The sequence below is a fragment of the Accipiter gentilis genome, chromosome 1 (assembly GCF_929443795.1).
Source record: "Accipiter gentilis chromosome 1, bAccGen1.1, whole genome shotgun sequence".
Taxonomy (NCBI): Eukaryota; Metazoa; Chordata; class Aves; order Accipitriformes; family Accipitridae; genus Astur; species Astur gentilis.
This window is the reverse complement of record NC_064880.1, coordinates 23,044,208-23,066,564: the sequence shown is the minus strand read 5'-3', so window position 1 is coordinate 23,066,564 and position 22,357 is coordinate 23,044,208. Positions and strand designations below refer to the sequence as shown.

General features: G+C 39.7%; 1 protein-coding gene across 7 annotated transcripts in view; it reads left to right on the top strand.

Moving 5' to 3' along the window:
• Positions 1-735: 735 nt before the first annotated feature.
• The window catches only part of LOC126053268 (splicing factor 3B subunit 1), a 647,576-nt gene continuing 625,954 nt past the window's right edge, over positions 736-22,357 (top strand). Inside the window, exons 1-21 of one of the 7 annotated variants that reach the window (XM_049791742.1) lie at positions 737-861; positions 8,646-8,812; positions 10,140-10,241; positions 10,938-11,052; positions 12,911-12,990; positions 14,222-14,389; positions 14,549-14,783; positions 15,620-15,832; positions 16,226-16,347; positions 17,002-17,199; positions 17,291-17,392; positions 18,145-18,324; positions 18,774-18,860; positions 18,989-19,259; positions 19,527-19,672; positions 19,761-19,907; positions 20,064-20,189; positions 20,584-20,805; positions 21,056-21,238; positions 21,935-22,046; positions 22,129-22,249. In XM_049791742.1, coding sequence (XP_049647699.1) covers positions 834-861; positions 8,646-8,812; positions 10,140-10,241; positions 10,938-11,052; positions 12,911-12,990; positions 14,222-14,389; positions 14,549-14,783; positions 15,620-15,832; positions 16,226-16,347; positions 17,002-17,199; positions 17,291-17,392; positions 18,145-18,324; positions 18,774-18,860; positions 18,989-19,259; positions 19,527-19,672; positions 19,761-19,907; positions 20,064-20,189; positions 20,584-20,805; positions 21,056-21,238; positions 21,935-22,046; positions 22,129-22,249 — 3,125 coding nt within the window. In that variant the 5' untranslated portion in view covers positions 737-833. Of the gene's footprint in view, positions 862-8,645; positions 8,813-10,139; positions 10,242-10,937; positions 11,053-11,234; positions 12,332-12,910; positions 12,991-14,221; positions 14,390-14,548; positions 14,784-15,619; positions 15,833-16,225; positions 16,348-17,001; positions 17,200-17,290; positions 17,393-18,144; positions 18,325-18,773; positions 18,861-18,988; positions 19,260-19,526; positions 19,673-19,760; positions 19,908-20,063; positions 20,190-20,583; positions 20,806-21,055; positions 21,240-21,934; positions 22,047-22,128; positions 22,250-22,357 lie in introns of those variants that run through there. The other 6 variants (XM_049790888.1, XM_049794048.1, XM_049795598.1 and 3 more) reach the window with 6 other exon arrangements.

Here is a 22,357-nt window from a genome sequence, read left to right as displayed (position 1 = left end):
GTAGCCAGATAATGGAAGAGTGCCATTAATTCTCTCCTCTAGCCTGAAGATAAGAGAGAAGCACTGAAGGGCTTGTCCCGTCACATACCTAATAGCTTCTTACTCTTGTGCGAAGGCCGCTAGAAGGCATTGTCCCTTATGAAGTGGCCTGAAAAGCACGGAGGGAGGGAGCCACTACATTTACACGAGTAAACCCAGACGGTGTGAAAAGATGTGCATCAGCGGGGGAACAATGCTTTGGGGAGAGTGGAGTTGGCTGCGCCCCACCCAGCTTATCTGCCCCGGCACCGCAAACGGCTCAGCCCCCTTCCGAGCCTTGTCCTGCTCTCCCGACACCCGGCGGCCGCTTCTCCTGAGGCCAGCGCCATCAGCAGCGCTAGCCGCCCCTTCTCCTGCGGCAGCGGTGGATGCCCTGGCACCCTCCCCGCTGTCAGCCGTCCACCGGGCCGCCAGGGCCGCCCCGCGGCCATCCCGGGCCTCTCCCCGCGGTCTGACCTCCCCTCAGCCCACAGCTCCATCCCCAGCCGCGCCCGCTGCCTCCTCGCCCTATCCGGGACGGAGTGCCACGGGTCACCTCAGCGCCCACCCCCGTGCCGCTCGGCCACGCTGTCAATGGCTGCCCGCGCCATCCATCGCAGGGTGGGCGGGGCGTGGGCCCTGGCTGAGTGGCGCCTGCTCGTCGCTGGCACCGCGCTTGCGCAAGGCGCCAGCGCCTCGCCGGACGCGGCGCGGCCCGCAGCCACGCTTGCGCAGTGAGTTCCCGGCCTTCTCTCTTGTAGCGGAAGTGGCGGGGCCGCTCCAGTTCCGCCTCGGCGTTGTTCGCTTTGGACAAAATGGCGAAGATCGCCAAGACCCACGAAGGTAAAGAGCCCGAAAAACACCCGCAGCGCCCCCACCCCGCAGCTGCGCCCTCGGTCTTTGTCTTTCTCTTGTGTTTCTCCGCGACGCTGGGCAGCGTCAGGCCCGGCTCCTCAGGCGGGGGCCGGGCGGGCTCGCCCCGCGGCGGGCGGGCCGGGCCGGGCCTGTTTGTAATGGCGTCTCCTCCATGCCCGGGCCGCCGCCTCGCGCTCGGCGGCTGGGGGGGGGGGGGGGGTGGGGCTGCGGGGGCGGGCGGGGGCGAACCTGACGTGGGCGGGGGGGGGGAGGGGGGGCTCTCGCTGTGCACGCGTGGGAGGGAGCGGCCGGCGGTTGCCAGGCCCGCGCGGGGGGACGGTGTCGGTTAGCTCCGGTTTTGCTGACGGGGCCGGCGCCGCCGCTGGGGCACGAGTCCGTGCCGCGCTCCCGCCTGCCGGCAGGAAGCCGAGGCTGAGCAGCGCTTGCGGGCAAGGCCGCCCGCGGGCCGCGCCTCGCCTCCGCTCCCGATCGCTGCCCTGCACCTCCCCGCCCCCGCGGCCCTGGCCCCGGTCCCCTCCGGGCGCTGGCGTCCAGCCCTCGGCGGGCGCTCAGTAAACATCGCGCTGTACGCCGCCTCAGTTTCGTATCAGAAACGTTAGTGCCACACGTTTGTTCTCTTGACTGAGCCCTTCGGCCTGGGTCGGCAGTAAACGGGAGGCGGGAGAGGGAGGGTGAACGGGTGTTGCTCGCCGAAAGCCAGCATGGCCTGAGCTGTTACTAAGCGTCGTGTCGGCGTGGTGCTTACTGAGAAAAATGCCCCGAAGGAGGGGAAAAAATAGCGTGAGGTCTCAAGCATTTCAACTGCCATTTTAGCACGGAGACTTCCTGCCGGCTGGGTGTTTACGTAGGAAATGAGCGGTTTAATGAGGGAGGGCTTTCGCTGGCAGTATGTTATTCTCGGAGGTGCTATGTGGCTGTATTCACTACTACTTCCAGCTCTTTATAGCATGAATCAAAGCTTTCTTCTTGGACAATGTCTGTGGCTTGCCCTGCTCTTAAATATCTTCAGGCAAGGGAGAATAATTTTTAGAGTTGCACTGCTACTGTGTTTTTGCTTTTGGGTTTTTACTCATGTTTCTGTGTGTGATAGGTGATCTGCTGTGTTTATGTTAATTTACATCTGCACTACTAAAACCTACCTCTGGACAGTGGTGGTAGACTGAGGTAGGCAGGGCACCCAGGTATTCATCACCTTTGGGGGCAGCAAGTTTTGCACTGAAAAAACTTTTCAAATGGAGAGGTGTCATCTCCCGTGGAAGTGAGGTTAATGTAGTCTTTAACACTGCGGACCCTGTTTGAGTTTACAGATGACGAAAAGCTTAAACTGCTGTCCTCGCTTTTTTTATTTATTTTGTTTTTATTTTTTAGTGTTCTAGAATGTTTTTGTAGAATTACAGAAATGGTCTTGTCTTTTGTTTATATGCTGTGACATGCATAAGGCTTGTGTGAGATATTACCCAAGTGAGTATTACCCTTCACAATATTACCCACCCCTCTGCCTCTCATATTACCTAAAGAGCTTTTAATAATAAAATAGAATTGTTGTTGTTTTTAAACTTAAATTGCTTATTTATTGAAGCAAATGGTGGTCCATTGGCTTTAATGAAAACATTGACATGCTTCCAGTTGCATGTGTTTTGATTAGTGCTGTATCAGGACAGGTTTTAAGGCAGGGGGGTGTAGGTAGTTAATAAAAAATTCTGTATAACTGGGTATGATCATGTAATGCTGTATTTCCCAACTTGGAGGTATTAGCTGAACAGCTTGATTATTTTTCTTCTGAGTTCTATCCTGTCTTATTTTCAGTTCCTGTCTGATTTTCCAAATTGAGTTGTTACTAAATTGTCTTAGATTTTTCACATCTTTGTACTGTTTGTTAAATACTTGTTGATTGATGTGTTCAAGACACAGCTTGAAAGAGGTCTCAGAACAGTTTGGGATTGTTTCAGTTACATAGCTTAAGGGAGAACTTTTTGTTCTAGGCTGAAAAGTAAAGTTTTAAGTGGCAGCTTATAAAGCCTCAAAAAATGCTTGAGTTTTGAATGCTGTCGAAGGTAAGTTTTAATTTTCATTGGTTTTTTTCTTGCTCAGAAAGGAACGAAGAGATCTCCAAATGTAATAGACCTAACACGTATGAGAGTACTAAAGTAGCTAGAAATAAAGCTGCACAGGGCAAACTAAATGTGCAAAAATATGATAAGGCATGAAAACATACAAACTATTTACACTGTAAAATACTACTTTAGTACAGTGTCTGATTTGTCTTTTTTTTTTTTTTCTCGTGCTGAATAATGTCCTACACTCCAGATGTTGCAAGCAGAACTATATGTATGGTAATGGAGTATATATTTTGAGAGGCTATCACAATCTGGCTGTGAGCTAGATTTTCAGTGACTTTGAATTCAAGTATGTTGTCTTTAATAATATTCAACATTTGTGGCTTATTTAAAATCAACTGTACATGTTAAAGTTACTTCTTTTAAAATACCAAAATATATTAAATGGAGTAAAATACAGAAAAAGGAATGATCAGTAGGATATTATACACTCCCCCCCCCCCCCCCCGCGGTTTTTTTTTTTTTTTTTTTTTTTTTTTTTTATCCCACTCCCTTTACTGTTTCTCTGTCTTTAACTGAAGTTTCTGGTTATGTCCTGGTCGACTACATCATCAAACAAGTACTTTGCTTTACACAATGTATTTTTAAGCTTTATGATTACTCTTTCTTAATTTGATTTGTAGTTAAGTGCTTTGTTAAATAGGGTGTGAGTTGTTTTTTTTTTTTTTTAAAGAAAGTGCCAGTTAGATCAAGGAAGGTAAACACATCTTTAATGTCAAAATAGTCTTTTCTAGTTAAAGAGGTGATGCTTTCTAAACTGGCAATCAGGCTACCTCTGGCTGCAGACCTTTTAGACTTTCTCCTTAAAGGGGTTTTGTGGCATGTCAAATGGGTGTTTTTTGGAGTGCTTCATTTAAACTAGCACTTAGAGACTGCATGGCGATAGTTGAAAATCATGGTGGCCATAAATGGGGGCTTGTTAACCCTGTAGACCCTCTGCAGACTTTCTTTTATGGTATAGATAACTCAGCAGGTTTTGCTGTAAGAAAATGAGAATGCTCCTTATTTTGCAAACAGTTGTAGTCATTGTAATTTAAAGGAGAAGGCCAATGATAAATGAGATCTGTACCCTCTTCAGTAAATATGGCTATTTTAAAAATAAAATAAGAGAACAAGGCCTTAGTATGTAAAGTATTGTTAAGAGCTGTTAATGGGAAAATATTTTTGTATTAATGCTTTTGCTGCAGAAGTCCCACAATTGTTTTAATAGATTGTGTTGATGGTAGTAGTGGTGGGAGCCATGCACAAGCAAATCTCTGTGGCCCATACTGCATGGCAGGGTACTTACTGGTGCTTTATTTGGCTGAGCTGTATGGTCAGGTTGATTCAGTGGACAGATGATGGAAACACTTTTGCGTTGTAGGCAAGATCTGTAGGCTTTTTTGTGTTGAAGTTGGTTATAGCTGTGGATGTGCAATCAGGGCTTAATATGCTACTAAAGAGGCAGTGTGTTGTTCTAGTAACTGCTCTTTGGAAATAAGAAACAATGTCATTGTACTCTAAAAGCACTTGGTGCTAGTAGCATAGCAAGGGAAGCTTTAGGTATTCCCTTTCACCCCAGTGCTGTGTTGCACCAGGCTGCAAAAGGAATCAGGAACTTGATGTATTCTTTGGAAGAAACAGAAATAACTAAAAAATCTGTGAGAAAAGTATTTGAGTTGTATCAGTTCCATAACCATGCTATAGGATGACTTCACAAAAATGGAATACCTTGAGATGACACTGGTAAACATGATATGTGTGGTATGCCTCTGAAGATGATCAGAGTCCTCTGTGGGCAAGACAGGGATGCCTAATTTGGCAGTAGTTTATTTCTGCTGCTTCCCCAGGAAGTAATGTATTGGAGAGCAACCTGTCTCAAGTTCTGAACTCACTGGAGTCCCCTATGCTGTGCCAGATTTTATGGGGAGCTAGATGTACTTGGGGGTAGGTTTCAGCAGGTGATCATGGCCAGCAGTATAAGGCTTTGGTCAGGTTTCAGCTTCTCATGAGTTCAAGCCAGATTCCATGAGTTTCTGCAATGCAGAGGTGACTGTCCAAGTTACCCTCTTCTAGATATCTGCAAAAGTGATGGAAGCCCTTAACTGGCTGGAGCAAGATTCTTCTTATCAGCTACTATGATGTGTATTCTGTGCATGCAACTCTTGATGAACATGCTTCTGCTGTTTCTTTTCTTCCCCACTAGACCACTGCAGGAATTGCAGATTTGCTGTCGTGTTTCCTGTGCTTAAAGTGAAGTCAGTGTTTCTAACTGCCAGTCCTGCAGGCTGTACATGAACACTTAATCCTGCTATTCTCACTCATAGCTATATAGCAAAGATTTGTCAGGTAAAACTACATGTTCAATTACCTCTATAGAAAACATGCCTTTGCACAGGAGGCATAATTTGGCTTACAGTGTGGTTGGTTTGTGGTTTGTTTTTTTTTTTAAATTATTGGCAGTTTGTGATAAGAAAAGGACCCAGCCTTGACTTTAAGTCTTGAAGTTTACAGGACTGACAGTTCAAACTTTTAAACTAAGCAATTCTGATCTGCAGTCTTTCAATCATTAAAAAAAATAAATCACCAAAACCAATTCCACTCCCATTTATGTCTTGGGTCGAATGATTTGGATTAGCAATAATCATAGAATTGTAGAATGGTTTGGGTTGGAAGGGACCTTAAAGACCATCTAGTTCCAACCCCCCTGCCATGGGCAGGGACACCTTCCACTAGAGCAGGTTGCTCAAAGCCCCATCCAACCTGGCCTTGAACGCTTCCAGGGATGGGGCATCCACAGCCTCTCTGGGCAACCTGGTCCAGTGTCTTATCACCTTCACAGGGAATAACTTCTTCCTCACATCTAATCTAAATCTACCCTCTTTCAGTTTAAAGCCATTGCCCCTCATCCTGTCACTACACTCCCTGATAAAGAGTCCCTCCTCATCTTTCCTGTAGGCCCCCTTTAAGTGCTGGAAGGCTGCTGTAAGGTCTTGTCCTGGTTTCAGCTGGGATAGGGTCAATTGTCTTCCTAGTAGTCAGTACAGTGCTATGTTTTTGAATTAGATATGAGAAGAATGTTGATAACACACTGATGTTTTCAGTTGTTGCCAAGTAGTGTTTAGACTAAGTCAAGGATTTTTCCAGCTTCTCATGCCCAGCCAGCAAGAAGGCTGGAGGGGCACAAGAAGCTGGGAGGGGATACAGCCAGGGCACCTGACCCAAACTGGCCAAAGGGGTATTCCATACCATGTGATGTCACATGTAATGTATAAACTGGGGGGAGTGGGGGTGGGGGGTTTGCTGCTCGGGGACTAACTGGGTGTTGATCAGCAGGTGGTGAGCAGTTGCACTGTGCATCATTTGTATATTCCAATCCTTTTGGATATTAAATGATATATATTAAATGATTACAATCATTTTATTATCATTATCAGTTTCTTCTTTTCTGTTCTATTAAACTGTTCCTATCTCAACCCATGGGTTTTACTTCTTTTCCTGATTTCCCCCCCCCATCCCACTGGGTGGGGGGTGGAAGCGAGTGAGTGGCTGTATGGTGCTTAGTTGCTGGCTGGGGTTAAACCACGACAGGTTTCCCTGGAGCCTTCTCTTCTCCAGGGTAAATAACCTCAGCTCTCTCAGCCTGTCCTCATAGGGGAGGTGCTCCAGCCCCCTGATCATATTCGTGGCCCTCCTTGGGACTTGCTCCAACAGGTCCATGCCCTTCTTATGTTGTAGGCCCCAGAGCTGAACGCAGTACTCCAGGTACGGTCTCGTGAGAGCAGAGTAGAGAGATAGAATCGCCTCCCTTGACCTGCTGGTCACACTTCTTTTGATGCAGCCCAGGATACGGTTGGCTTTCTTGGCTGTGAGTGCATATTACTGGCTCATGGAGTTTTTCATCTACTAATATCCCCAAGTCCTTATCTGTACGGCTGTTCCCAATCCACTCATCGTCCAGCCTGTATTTGTGCTTGGGATTGCCCCGACCCATGTACAGGACCTCGCACTTGGCCTTGTTGAACTTTATGAGGTTCACACGGGCCCACTTCTGAAGCCTATGAAGGTCTCTATTGATGGCATGCCTTCCTTTCTGTGTGTCGACCACACCACACAGTTTGGTGTCATTGGCAAACTTGCTGAGAGTGCACTCAATCCCACTGTCCATGTTGCTGACAAAGATCTTGCTTTTTTTTTTTAAAAAAAAAAGGTATTCTGATTAATTCTTGCCAAGTTTGTTAGCAGATGTTGTGGTATAGTGCCTTTTGCAAGATATCTCCTTGGGAAAACCTTGTGAAACGTATTTGTCCTGAAAAAGAACAATGAGAAACAATGGTAAAAAACTAGTGAATAGTGAAGTTTTAAGATTATTTGTGAATAGAATTTCCTGTAGCTTTTATAAATTGTCAAATTTCCCTCAAGTTAATGTAGCAGGTAATACCGCTTCAGATGGGAGAGGGTGAATCACAGAATCGTTGAAGTTGGAAGGGACTTTTGAGACCATGTAGTCCAACCCTCTTGCACAAGCATGATCCTTGATATTCCTTCAGCCATGAAATGCAACTCTTGGGTATTTTTTTTGGCCATGAAGATAATGGTTTTATCTACTGAAATTCACATTGTATGGGTAATTGTGTTAATCTATTGAATCAAATAAAATACAGATGGAAACAGTAATAATTTTTATGGAGTGCCTTAGTATACCTACATCAGAATTACATATGTTGAAGACAGTTGGATTACTGTAAATTATTTTCTTGTTGCATTACAATGGTTGGACGAAAGCATGGTTTAATTTGGTTCCTTGTTTTCTGGGTTAACAAGTTAATGTGCTTTCTTAAAGTACCAAATTTCCACGGTCAAACATGGCCACCAAAGTTGATTAGAGTCAGACCCTGATATGTTAAAGAATGACAAAGCTCCCGTTTTTCCTGTTTGAAGTGTAAACTTTTTGCTATCCAGAAGAATAGTAGACTCTTCAGCGATGGTGGTGCAGGCAGGAATAGTCATGAGTAAATTACATTTGAGCTGCCAGAGTGAAAAGAAACTAGTCCTAACTTTTTTTTTTTTCTAACTTGGTATCCAGTGGCATGTTAGAGGTTGGTTGTTTTTTTACTTTGTTCAAAGTTAATACAGTTTTGCAATATGTTAGATAACTCAATACAGTGTTGTTATATTAAATGTGCTCAGATTTGACAGCTCATGCAGTAGCTCTTTTGAACAGATCTGTTTAAATGAGAAAAATTGGTTTGTTAATTGGTGATAACATTTTGAAAGGCTTTTTTAATGAGAGGATTACATTTGTTGAGAAACTGTTGTATTAGTGTAGTGTTGAGAAATATTACTGTGGTGTAAATTACCTTCTCTGCTATCTCTGTTGGAAGATGAGATACATTAATACTGGGTTTGAATAGTTTGCTTTAGGCCATAAAATTGAAGTAGTCTGTGCTGGGTAATATTACAACTTCTGGAAGAGCTGCTTCTAAGCATCATGACTTTATAGTTTTATGTGTCGTATTTGTTTATTTCTTTAGAGATGATCTTTGAAATTGGGTGAAAAACTCAGTTTGCTGTACATAGTAACATGAGTGTTACGTTTTGTGTGTATGTGTAAAAAGACCTGATTTTTTTTGTGTGTGTGTGTCTTTACCCTAGATATTGAAGCACAAATTCGAGAAATTCAAGGAAAAAAGCCTGCTCTTGATGAAGCACAAGGAGTAGGCCTTGATTCCACAGGATATTATGATCAAGAAATTTATGGTGGCAGCGACAGCAGGTTTGCTGGATACGTCACTTCTATTGCAGCAACAGAATTGGAAGATGTAAGTGATTTTATGTATTTGTTTAGGGCATGCATTCTAAGTATTTTGGAATTTATTTTGAGTAATTTTTAGTAGCAGTTGCTAATGTAAAAGCAGTTACTGTCATTAAAGCCATACTGGGCCAAATAAGTCTTACCCGGTAAGCTCTTAAGTTCCAAGTCTGGCTTGTACTTCATTAATTGTGCTTTGAAAGTCCTGTAGGCCCAAATAGAAGGCAAAAAGTTGTGGCCTGGTACTTAATCAGTGTTAGCCTTGACTGGAATAATTAACTTTGTTCTGTTGTTGCTACCAAGATGAAAAATGATGGTTAAAAAAAAATAAATCTAATAAAACTTGGGCCAACAAACTGAAGTGACTAGTTTAAGATTTCTATTTCTACTTAATTTAAATTTCAGAGCAATATTTGAGAATTGGCTTTTTTACTATATTATGTTCTCTTTATGTATTCTGCTTGTAAGATTACTTTCTGTTAATTTCTAATGTTAAACATTTGACCACATTTTCAATTGCAGGAGCAGTCAGAAAGTACAGTTCTGACCATGAATACATAGGCAGCAGCATATTACATTGAGTGGATTATATTTTTAAGAGGAAGGAAGATTGTTATGCTCAATTTAGTACTAGTTCATATTTTTTTTAGTGATGTACTATGTGTCATTTGTAGACTTCTATGAATTTCTTTAAGAATTTCCATTACAGGGTCTCACTGAAATCAGTTCATAGTTTTAAGAGCAGTTTTTCTTTTGGGTTGCTGTAAATTGTTGCACAGAAACTGGCTACTAATATGAAGAAATAGATTGCAAAAGCATCTTGCACGTTCTGAGTACTTGTTGCCATTGTGTTTGAGAAGGTATAAGAAAATTAATATGAATATATTTCTGAATTTTTCACTGTTTCTGAGGGGGGTTTATAGGGTCATTTACTGAAGTTTTGTTCTGTATCTAGCTGGCTTTTAAGAAAAAATTATTTGAATTTCTGTGCACCAGTTTTCATATGCCAGCTAGGGAACTGTATCAATAGCCCTAATATGAAATACAGACTTTTTGTATAACTAGCTTAGACAGCATACTTGATTAAATGTAACATAATACAGAATACTTGAATCTTGTAGAGCAAAAGTTATCTTTTTAGTGCTGTGAGTAGGTTATCTGATGTAGCAGTTTGGGAGTAATAAAACAAGCTATATGAAAAAGCTATTAATTATTATTAATTAACTATTCTAGTTGTCCATTTTCATCTTTTCTATGACCACAGTATGTTAATTTGACATTATTTTATCTAAATACAATATCAACATAACAAACTTGCCATGTCTTTTTACTGACAGGATGATGATGACTACCCTTCTACAAGTTTGCTTGGCCAGAAGAAGCCAGGGTACCATGCTCCAGTGGCATTGCTTAATGACATACCACAGTCTACTGAACAGGTACATCTTAACTGAAGGCACAATAAAATACTGTTGTAGGTATTAGGGGAAAGAAGTGTTAACATTTTTCGAGACAAAGTCTCATCTTCTGGAAACACAAGACGTATGTAAAGGGCCATGGTATTTTTATTTTGCTGTAAGCTTGTTACTGCTTTAGTTTAGAATTCCACAGGGTGATAAAAATTGATGCTTCTGAATGTAAAGGCAATGTAGGCATATGCACTAAACTATTAAAAAAACCTTTTTGATAGGTCAGATACCACAAAAATGAAAATAACTGGAAAACTTAATGTCCTGTATGCTTCTATTTTTGTAAAGAAAATGCTATCACTTAGGTTTTATATTCCTGGAGTATTTTTCTATGAAATTTAAAAGCATATGAAGTAGCATTAAGTCACCCTGGAAAAAGAAGGGGAAAGGTTGACAGCATTAAATGCTTTGGTAACAGTGAATAAACTTCTCAAAATAGCAAATTTTTGTCAGAAGTTATTTCATAAGAAATTCTGTGTTAAACAAAATTCCAGTTACAGAAGTAAAATTTAATTAGTGTAGTGTTTTGACATTCCTGCATAGTTGAGATTAAAAATAAAGTAGGCCTTTTTAGTAATACTGAAAATGAATACAGACTTATGGTCACCAGACACTTCGTATTGTTCTTTGTACATATGTGACTAACAAGATTTTTTCGGTTTTTAGTATGATCCTTTTGCAGAACACCGTCCTCAAAAGATTGCAGATCGGGAAGATGAGTACAAAAAGCACAGGCGGATGATGATAATTTCCCCTGAGCGTCTTGATCCATTTGCAGATGGTAATTTATTTTGACTTTTCTATACCCTTTATGAAATTTGTTGTCTTTGTCTTTAGCCCTTTGATTTCTGTTGGCATGCTTATAAACTTAGTTTTGTTTTAAACATCCCCTTTTCATAGAGATTTGGTTGAAAACCTAGATGCCATATTCTTCATCTTTTATAATACGAGTTTTCTTTCCAGGTAGAAGGACAAGAAAATAATGAGCCATTGCCATAGAAACACAAAGGGTTAAAGGTTTCTCTTTTCATTTTGTTTTGGGTTGTGCATTATACTTTGAACAGCTTGTGTATTGAGTGCTCAGATTCTTTCAGTACCTTGAAAGTTTTCATTCCAAGTCATAGATTTACAGGGTTACTGCTTTTGAAATGCTAGTTCTCAAAATAGAGCACCTAATTCTTACCATCCTATGTAAACTTAGGTGGTATAGCTAAAAGAAACAAAAGCATATATAAGACTTTGATACTATTAATAGTTCAAGTCTGTTCTGATAATTTTAGAATGCAAGTCAGGAAAAGGGGTGTTAGTGGGTCTGACAGAAACTTTCTTCAGGTGAGTGAGTTTCACATGTGGCAATAAGGTGCCTGTTGGCTTAAAATTAGTAGCTATTTTGCAGGTTTTACAAATGAGAATTTCAGCCTGCATGAATTAATAGGGATATTAATTATTTTACTTGCTTAATTGTAATTGATATAAACATGTATTGTCAGAATTCACAGGCCCATACTAACTGTCCTTAATTTCTTTCCTACAGCAGTACTGCTATATGCCAGTCCTGTCTGCATTCTTAAGGGTGCAGTTCAACACATCCTGTGTAGATTATGGTGAAAAAGTATTCCAAAGGAAAGTCCTATCAAAGCTAGTGTCAGAATGACACAGCCAATTGGGCAGTGATCTTCAGCATAGAAATGTTTAAGAAGTTTATTTTTTTTCCCTAAATTATAATGCTATACCACTTGTATAGCAAATCTGTACATTTTTCTTAAAGAAAAGTGTTTTTCTTGACAAGTCTCATTTTTATAAAGTTGGGCTTCTTGTAAAGTATTTAAAAGTTTAATTAACGCAAGATACACATCATAAAACAACATATGGTATACAAAACCCATTACCTGTGAGTATCATTGTGGTGGTATATGTACTGTATTGCATTCAGCTCCCAATCACAGTTGTACCTTGAGAAGAGGGGGAAAGTGTCATCAAACAGTTCTCTGGGGTTTTTTGTTTTGGTTTTTTTTTTGGTTGTTTTTTTTTTTTTTTTTTTAAACGAAGCCCTTTTACAATATGACAGTAGAAGATCTGGGAGACGTGTCCAGATTTGTCAAACTTATAAATGGGTCTTTATGCTAAAACATTTTAAACATTACTTAGGTATGCAATAGTTATTTATAGTCAGATAACAACTAGGATTTAACAGCTTACACAAGGTAATGTTTTGAATATAAATATCTTTCCAAAGTGTTACTAATGGTAAAGAGATAATTTTCTAGGCTTCTATTCTGCTGCTTGAAGTCAGAACTGCTGATGGAGACAAAGGCACGAAAGTGTACGTATTCCGGATTAGCAACCCAGGAACCCATCACTTCTGAAGACTCTTAACTCTGTTGCCATTTTATCATTTATATCGGCTTTAAAATATTTGTTTGAAACTGCAGTAGTTATGTTTGTGTTCAAACAGGTTAAATTGATCAGCAAACTGAATAAACGTAAGATACATGTAATTTTTAAAATTTTCAATGAAAAAGTAAAATTAAATGATCATGGAATAATATAATATTAGAGCAGGACAATAGAAAAAGTCAATAGTTTCTGCTTATCCTGTACTCATTGTGCTCCATTCCTGTTGCTGTTCTTTTCCACAGGAGGGAAGACACCGGATCCTAAAATGAATGCCAGAACATACATGGATGTTATGCGTGAACAGCATTTAACAAAAGAAGAGGTATGTGGAGGGGAGGGTTTTCCACTTGAACTTAGTCTTGTTTTACAGCCTTTGAAAGCATGTTAAAAAAGTGGGAATGGAAATTATGTTGTCTTTTTGTCTTGACGTAAAAGTCCTTTTCTTTGGAAAATTCTGTTCTTTGCATGTTGAAAGTCAGTAGAATTTAAAGATGAAAGTTTTGAAAAACATCTGTTCTATACAATACATAAACAATGGAGGGAGAAATAGTCTCAATATACTTTAATCTGGATTTTTTTATAGTGCTTGAACTTTTTGTTTATTTTCTTTCAGAGGATGAGAGACAAAAACTAACAGTCACTGAGGGGTATTCAGTGTCAGAGATGTTTGGTTTTGTGAGCTCTGTGTAAAGTTATCCAGGGAGGTTTTAAAAGGCTTTTGTTGAAGCACTTAACTGATGTTGCAGTACTAAGAACTGGTGTGAGGTTGACATTTTGTTTTAAATATTACAAAAAAAAAAAAAAGGAAAAATGTAAAAGTACATGCTTTATTCATGGCTGTTAAAAATCCATTTTAATAGGTAAGAAGATATTGGTAATATAATCAAATTTCTTGTGTAATACCTACAGTGCCATCTTGTTAATTGGAGCAAGATCTTGTAGTTCCAGTGACCTCTGTAGATTTACATTCTTTTACCCTACTTGACTTACCTTAATTGAGGAATTAGTTCATAATTTTGACAATCTTGCTGTTTATGGATCCATTGATAAGTGAAAAACAGTCTGGGTTAGTGTGCTGTTTTAAGAGTGTCATCTCAGAATTTTAAATGAGAACTTCATGGCTTTTTTATGTCGTGGGATGTAACTCAAATGAACACATTTTGTAACTCCTCCACCTTTAATTTACTGAAGTGGAACTTGTTTGAAACAGATGTGTAATGATTTTAAGGCATACATATAGGTGACAGAAGCTGATAGCACTCAAAATTCTTCATGCGTTTGCATTTGTTGTAATAGTGGCCTTTATAAGAAATCAATTTAAAAACAGCCCCTCCAAACACATAGCTGCTCTGTCAGTATAGAAGAAATTGAAAAGCGAATGAACTTGAAATTAAACAGTAGCTAATTGTGTGTTATTTGAGCAAAATCTTAAAAAATAGGATAAAAAGATACGATACAGCTGAAAAATCTCTTTTAGAGGTACAATCTGAAGAGGCTTTCTGAAAAAAAAAAAATTCTGTTTCTTATGTTTGTCTTTTTGTGCCCTTGAATAGAGGGAAATTAGGCAACAACTAGCTGAAAAAGCTAAAGCTGGAGAGCTTAAAGTCGTCAATGGAGCCGCATCTCAGCCACCTTCAAAACGCAAACGGCGTTGGGATCAGACAGCTGATCAGACTCCTGGTGCTACACCTAAAAAATTATCCAGTTGGGATCAAGCGGAGGTAATAATCCTAGTGTTCATCAGCTTATCTAGAGAAGACGTTATTAATGCTAATCCTCTTGAATTTCAGAAGTTTCTTACTCTACTATAAAAGAGTAACAAGCAGTATTTTACTGTACAGTATGAGAGAGATTAATATTTCTGTTTTTGTATTATATAGACACCTGGACATACACCATCTTTGCGATGGGATGAAACTCCAGGCCGTGCAAAGGGTAGTGAAACACCTGGTGCCACCCCAGGCTCAAAAATATGGGATCCGACTCCCAGTCACACACCAGCAGGAGCTGCAACACCCGGGCGGGACACGCCTGGTCATGCAACACCAGGCCATGGAGGTGCCACTTCCAGTGCACGTAAAAATAGATGGGATGAAACACCTAAAACAGAAAGAGGTATTTACAGTGAACTGGAAAGCACATAATAAATTTTGAATGGTTAATTATATAGGAGTTTTTCACATTAAGTCAAGAGTAGGTTCAGAAGTCAGGTAAGAAGTAATTATATTCTGACATCTAGTGGTTGATGTGAAGTGATGTTTTTGTCCGAGTTTGTAGCTTTGAGTTCTGCCTGTAAGCTTAACTCACATCTGTGAAAGCACCTTGGCTCAAAAATTGAATCAAAGTTTTGTGGTATATCTAGTGACGGCTGCAGGTTGGGATTTTAATGCGTAAAGGACGTAGTAACAGAGTTATGTTGAATTGCTTTTTGTGATACATTTGTGTGTGTTAGTTTTGAACTGTTTAATTTTTTTTTTTGAAGAGGTTACCTTTAAAACAAGTTTTGGAAGCATTTTCTCACCTGCTTAATTTGAATTGGGTTCGTGTGTCAGGGAACAGTGAAACACTGTTGTTCTTTAATGCTTTTACTAAGGGAATATGTGGAGTATTTGTCCAATACTTTGTCCAATTGAACTTTGTCCACTTTCTAGAATATCTGAATTCTTTTGTATTTTTTAGAATTTATCTATTTATGCTAAGATTCAGCAAGTAGATGACATGTTTTTTTTGTAAAATGAAGTTCTCTGTTGGATGTTTTTAGTGTAATGCCTGTTTTTTTTCAATATTCACCAAACTAGTTTTTGTTTTTTGTCTAGTGTATTTGTTTATTTGATACTTGTTGATTTGTGTAGACATGAGGATGAGATACTGAAAATGGGTTTGGCTGTTGATACTATAGTTTGAGTATATACTGTTCAGCTTTCTGCAAAAATTGTTTTGTTTTTCCTTAGATACTCCGGGACATGGCAGTGGATGGGCTGAGACACCTCGTACAGATAGAGGTGGTGACTCCATTGGTGAGACACCAACTCCAGGAGCAAGTAAGAGAAAGTCCCGGTGGGATGAAACACCTGCTAGCCAGATGGGTGGCAGCACTCCTGTTCTGACGCCTGGCAAAACACCCATTGGTACACCAGCTATGAACATGGCAACTCCTACACCAGGTAAGCCCAGTCCATTTTTTAAGGTGTCACTTTCTTCTGTTGAAATGAAGCACTTACCTTTATATTGTATTTTGAAATAGACTTCTGCCTAAAATGTTCTCCTGCCTGTATGAAAGCAGTCAGTATATGCTCAGTTCGCCATTTTTAATGCCCACAGCAACTTAGTTCTGGAGGGGGAATCGAGGCTAAGGTGTCTGTTCCTGTTTAATTTAGTTGTTAAAAATTGATGAAAAGCCCTCTAAAAGTTTGATATCTTACTAGCTACAGATTTCAAGTGCTATGGAAACTTTGGTTTGAGAGCACTTAAAGGTTAAGTAAACAAGTCATCTTCTGCATACAAAATATTTTTTTAATCTTTTTTTAATTTTTTTTATTTTTTTAATTTTAATATAGGTCATATCATGAGCATGACTCCTGAGCAGCTGCAGGCTTGGCGTTGGGAAAGGGAAATTGATGAGAGAAACAGACCACTTTCTGATGAAGAATTAGATGCTATGTTTCCAGAAGGATATAAGGTAATTCATCTGGATTAAAATACATCAGACCATGATGTTGGTTTTTTTTCTGCCAGGGCAGATTGATTTTTTTTTTTTAAACCAAGTTGTCCCAGAAGTAGAATGTTTCACGGTAAGTATTGATTATTGATTGTAGACGTTTGTTTGATTTGGTTGCTGATTTATTGTAAATCCATTAGAAAGGGAGAGCTAAAGATGATCTCAAAGGCTAGCTGTTATTGTGCTTCTCAATGTTGCGAATGCCTGTCAAGGTCAGAAATGAGCTCTGAATGGGCTGATAAAAATATTAAGTCCAGATGTAGAAAAACATGGGAGAGTCACAAATGCAAAGTCAGCAAGTACTCTCTGTTGATGCAGATACCGAAGTACTGTTTTAATGCTTTGTAGAGACACTTCAAAGTTTATTATCCAATCTCTCAGCAGTGGAAGTGAACTTTCTTCTGAAGTATCATCAATACAGGATAAGCACGAATACAAACTGTCATGGTGAATTTTGTTGGTATTGCTAACATGGGATCTAATGTATGCAATAACACTTACACAAATCCCCAAACAAATAAAATGGAATATATAAGTTTAGTAATGTTTTGTATTTGATGCCTTCCTCTTTTTGTATCTGTTGTGATAAGATAAATTTTGTTCGTTCTTCTGTAGGTTCTTCCCCCGCCAGCTGGTTATGTACCTATTCGCACTCCAGCACGTAAGCTTACAGCAACTCCAACACCTTTGGGTGGTATGACTGGATTCCACATGCAGACAGAAGACCGGACTATGAAGAGTGTTAATGACCAGCCATCTGGCAATCTTCCATTCCTAAAACCAGATGATATCCAGTACTTCGATAAACTGCTGGTAAATGAGACTTCACTCATGCTGATTAAAATTTCCTGGTTTCTTTTGAATATGTAGCAATGCTTGTTTATTTGTTTGGAATTACTTGTAGGTTGATGTTGATGAATCAACTTTGAGTCCTGAAGAACAGAAGGAGAGAAAAATAATGAAATTACTTCTGAAAATAAAGAATGGCACACCTCCCATGAGAAAGGTAAGATGAATTTTCAGATGCATTTATGTAATTCCATTTTTCAAAAATCTGCATTTGTTTTTAGGTGTAGTTTCAGTTGTCTGTGGGATTCTCTTGAAGATAATCTCCTAAACTTTGATATCTGTTTAGTGCTTTCTTCCTCTACTGTATCTGCATGGCTTTTTGTTTGTCATTTGATGTAATCTAGTGTTGCTGCTCTTTGTACAGTAATGTCAGTCACTAAATAGTACATGGCTTATATAAATTTTTTTTTTAACAATTATGACAAACTGGATTTATAGTGTGTTTTGCTTACAGGGCTTTGAAATTTTCTGGATTTTGCCTCTTACACTTAAATTAGTAGTGTAGCTCCTAGTTAAGTTTCAGCCTTACACATTATGCAACGTTAGCAGTCTTTTCTGCACAGTGTTGCTCTAAACTAACCATAGCACCAAGCTGCCTAGAGGCAAGTGAGTGCTGTATAAGCTAATTTTCAGATGGAGCCTTTCTTATTATTAGACCAGGAGCATGCTTTTCTTGAAAATTGAACATCTGGGAGCTAATATCAGAGTGCTTCTCTTAACACATTTGTTCTTAAACAAATTTTATGTCAGTATAGAATTGTTTGAAGTAGAGTTTTGCAGTGGTAGGAGCAAGTATTTTGAAGCCCATGATTAGTGAATTACATTTTAACTTGGTTACTATCCACCTGTTTTGTAATTGTTCAGTGTCGTTTCCTTAGTTTAACTGATAGGCTCTTTGGTTTTGTTTAGGCTGCATTGCGACAAATTACTGATAAAGCTCGGGAATTTGGAGCAGGGCCGTTGTTTAATCAGATTCTGCCTCTGCTGATGTCACCAACTCTCGAAGATCAGGAGCGTCACTTGCTTGTCAAAGTCATCGACAGAATTCTTTACAAACTGGATGACTTGGTCCGACCATATGTACACAAGGTGTATTGCAGTTTACTATTTCATCTTTTATTTGCTTTTTTCTGATCATTGCTGGGAGAAGTGTATATCTTATTTGCATCTCAGAAGAGGATGGTACCATGTTTTTTTTAACATAATTGACTTCCATATTTCTTCTTAAGCCAAACTTCTAAGTTCTTGTAATTTGATCAAAGTGTGGGATTTATAGTATTAAGGCATGATGTAAAAATGATATATGCACACTTGGGGGTGGGAAGGGGATCTTATCTGATCTAGATAGCATCTCTGAGCCAGGTCCTTTAGAGACAAATAGCTGTAAAAAGAGCATAATAAATTTAAAGTTTTTCGGTCATCATAAAGCTTTAAGCTTGGATCCATGGAATCATCTCTGTTTCATGATATATAGTAGGGCCAGAAATACTATTAAAAGTATTACTGAAAGGAAATATTAATTTTTTCATCTTTTTCAGATTCTTGTTGTCATTGAACCACTGCTAATTGATGAAGACTACTATGCTAGAGTGGAAGGCAGAGAAATTATTTCAAACTTGGCTAAGGTAAAGTTCCATCCTTCATTAAGGCACTGAGTTAGCTTACATATAGCTGCATGTTTATAGGCATGGCAGAAGGATTAACTGTGCTGTTCATAAATCCAGTTGGTATCTTCTGTATGTTTTTCCTTCAGGCTGCTGGTTTGGCAACAATGATCTCCACAATGCGACCTGATATTGATAATATGGATGAATATGTCCGAAATACAACAGCTCGGGCCTTTGCTGTCGTTGCCTCTGCTTTGGGCATTCCTTCACTGTTACCCTTCTTGAAAGCTGTCTGTAAAAGCAAAAAATCGTGGCAGGCTAGGCATACTGGCATCAAGATTGTACAGCAGATTGCTATTCTTATGGGTTGTGCCATCTTGCCTCATCTCAGGAGCTTGGTTGAGATTATTGAACATGGTGAGTTCTACTTTCCCATGCAAGATTTTTTTATTCACTTCATATTTGGAAATTTTTTCATATCCCAGTGAGGCACAGTGGTAGTAAGGTCCTTGTTTTGTGTGTTCTTTTGAGACTGAGAAATGGTTCAGCTGACTCTGAAAGAGGATTAGTGGTTCAGTTTTCCTGAAAATAAGCTAATCCCTTTTATACTGCCCCTCTATTTGCTGTTTTGAACTTAAGTCACAGGAGGTACAAGAAGAGGCACTAAACATTATTCTATTGCAGGTCTGGTGGATGAGCAGCAGAAAGTTCGCACCATCAGTGCTTTGGCTATTGCTGCTTTGGCTGAGGCAGCTACTCCCTATGGTATTGAGTCATTTGATTCTGTTCTGAAGCCTTTATGGAAGGGTATACGTCAACACAGAGGAAAGGTATATATAAAATACATTCTTTAGTTTGAACTGAAATGGATGTATATCTTCTATAACTCATTAGAGACATATTTCTGCATTTAAATAGGGTTTGGCTGCCTTTTTGAAGGCTATTGGTTACCTGATTCCACTCATGGATGCTGAGTATGCAAACTATTATACCAGAGAAGTCATGCTAATCCTTATCAGAGAGTTCCAGTCTCCTGATGAAGAGATGAAAAAGATTGTGTTGAAGGTATGTCAGAATGATTGTTTTGCATTAATATTGAATATGTATGTCTTTCCTTTTCTTAAAACACTAAAAAACCCCAAACCAAAAAGAACCCCACCCCATCCCAAAACCCCAAACCCTACGCAGAATTAAAATGGTTGAATTTTTATTTCCTGTCAGGTGGTAAAGCAGTGTTGTGGTACAGATGGTGTTGAAGCGAACTACATTAAAACAGAAATCTTGCCACCGTTTTTCAAACACTTTTGGCAGCACAGAATGGCATTGGACAGAAGAAATTACAGACAGGTATTTTGGGTTTTTTAGTTGGAAAATTATTTACAGTAGAACAAAATCCACGTTGGAGTGTTCATTCAGGCTAGATGCTTAATTTTGTGTCCTGAAACTGAATTTTTTTTGGACTAGTGATTTAGAAGTTGCATAGCTAGAAGATTCACAGGTTCTTAGGAGGCTATCAAGACATTTTACATCTGTGAATATGAGTCTGTATCAGTTGTAAGGTGGGGCAGTTACCCCATTTGTGGTGTTTAAAACATTGGATGATTTATAAAGGTCGGAACAGTTGTTTATAGTGGGCTTAACATGCATGATGCTGTTTCTTGTCTGACTAGGGAAATTTATTTTCAAGATGTAGGAAGTGGATTTTAACAATGCTTGCTTACTTAACGTTTGTATATTTCAGTTGGTTGATACAACTGTGGAGCTGGCAAATAAAGTTGGAGCAGCAGAAATTATTTCTAGAATTGTGGATGATCTGAAAGATGAGGCTGAACAGTACAGAAAAATGGTCATGGAAACAATTGAGAAGATAATGGGAAATCTGGGGGCAGCAGACATTGATCATAAGCTGGAAGAACAACTTATTGATGGTATCTTGTACGCCTTTCAGGAACAGACCACAGAGGTATGGCCAAGCGTGTTTAGTATTTGGTTCACTTTAATTGTAAGCTAGCTCACTGTTAGTTATACAGAACTGTATGCTTCTAAGTTAGATTTTTAGAATCCTTTTTTGGGTGTCAGCACTCTGATCAATGAAACCCAGAAACAAGCTCTGGAACGTTAGCATTTTAATAGCAGTTTTAGATGATGTCAAGTTTAATTAAAATGTGGTGTTGCTGTTGGTCTGATTTTTCTTTTGTTGTTTTTACACTCAGGATTCTGTGATGCTGAATGGTTTTGGCACAGTGGTTAATGCTCTAGGCAAAAGAGTTAAACCCTACTTGCCACAAATCTGTGGTACAGTTTTGTGGCGTTTGAACAACAAATCAGCTAAAGTTAGGCAGCAGGCTGCTGACCTGATCTCTCGTACTGCAGTTGTCATGAAGACTTGTCAAGAGGTATTGTATTGAATTCTCCAAATTCACTGTTGTATGTGTCGTGGTTTAACCCTAGCTGGCAACGAAGCACTACACAGCTGCTAGCTCACTCTCCCCTGCATTGGGGTGAGGGAGAGAATTGGAAGAGTAAAAGTGAGAAAACTCGTGGGTTGAGATAAAGGCAGTTTAACAGGTAAAGCAAAAGCTGCACATGCAAGGAAAGCAAAACAAGGCATTCATTCACTACTTCCCACGGGCAGGCAGGTGTTCAGCCATCTCCAGGAAAGCAGGCCTCCACCACGTGTAACGTGTACTTGGGAAGACAAATGCCATTGCTCCAAACATCCCCCTCCCCCCTTTTCCCTTTTCTTCCCCCAGCTTTATATGCTGAACATGTCATATGGTGTGGGATATCCCTTTGGTCAGTTGGGGTCAGCTGTCCCAGCTGTGTCCCCTCCCAACTACTTGTGCCCCCCAACCTACTTGCTGGTGAGGTGAGGTGAGAAGCAGAAGAGACCTCGGTTTTGTGTAAGCACTGCCCAGCAGTATTGAAAACATCTGTGTGATCAACGCTGTTTTCAGCAAAAATCCAAAACATAGCCCCATATTAGCTGCTATGAAGAAAACTCTGTCCCAGCCCAAACCAGCACAATATGTTATAGTAGTGAGAGGGAAAAAAAGACCAACCAACTTATAAATCTTTTTACTTGGTTGTAGGAAAAACTGATGGGACACTTGGGTGTGGTGTTGTATGAGTACCTGGGTGAAGAATATCCTGAAGTACTGGGCAGCATACTCGGAGCACTTAAGGCTATTGTGAATGTTATAGGTATGTTTGTGTATTCAATACGTTCCTGTTCAAGAGCGAAAAGAAAAGGCATTATAAAACTATGCCTCTTTATATTCAATAGGCATGCACAAGATGACACCACCAATCAAAGATCTGCTGCCACGGCTTACACCTATTTTGAAGAACAGACATGAGAAAGTACAGGAAAATTGTATTGATCTTGTTGGGCGCATTGCAGACCGGTAAGCTGACTAATGATAAAAAATTTGATCCTCTGTGTGGGCAATTATTGTAGCAAAAGCTGAAGTTGAGTATCATGTTTGGAATTTGGGTATTTATTGTCTTATCTG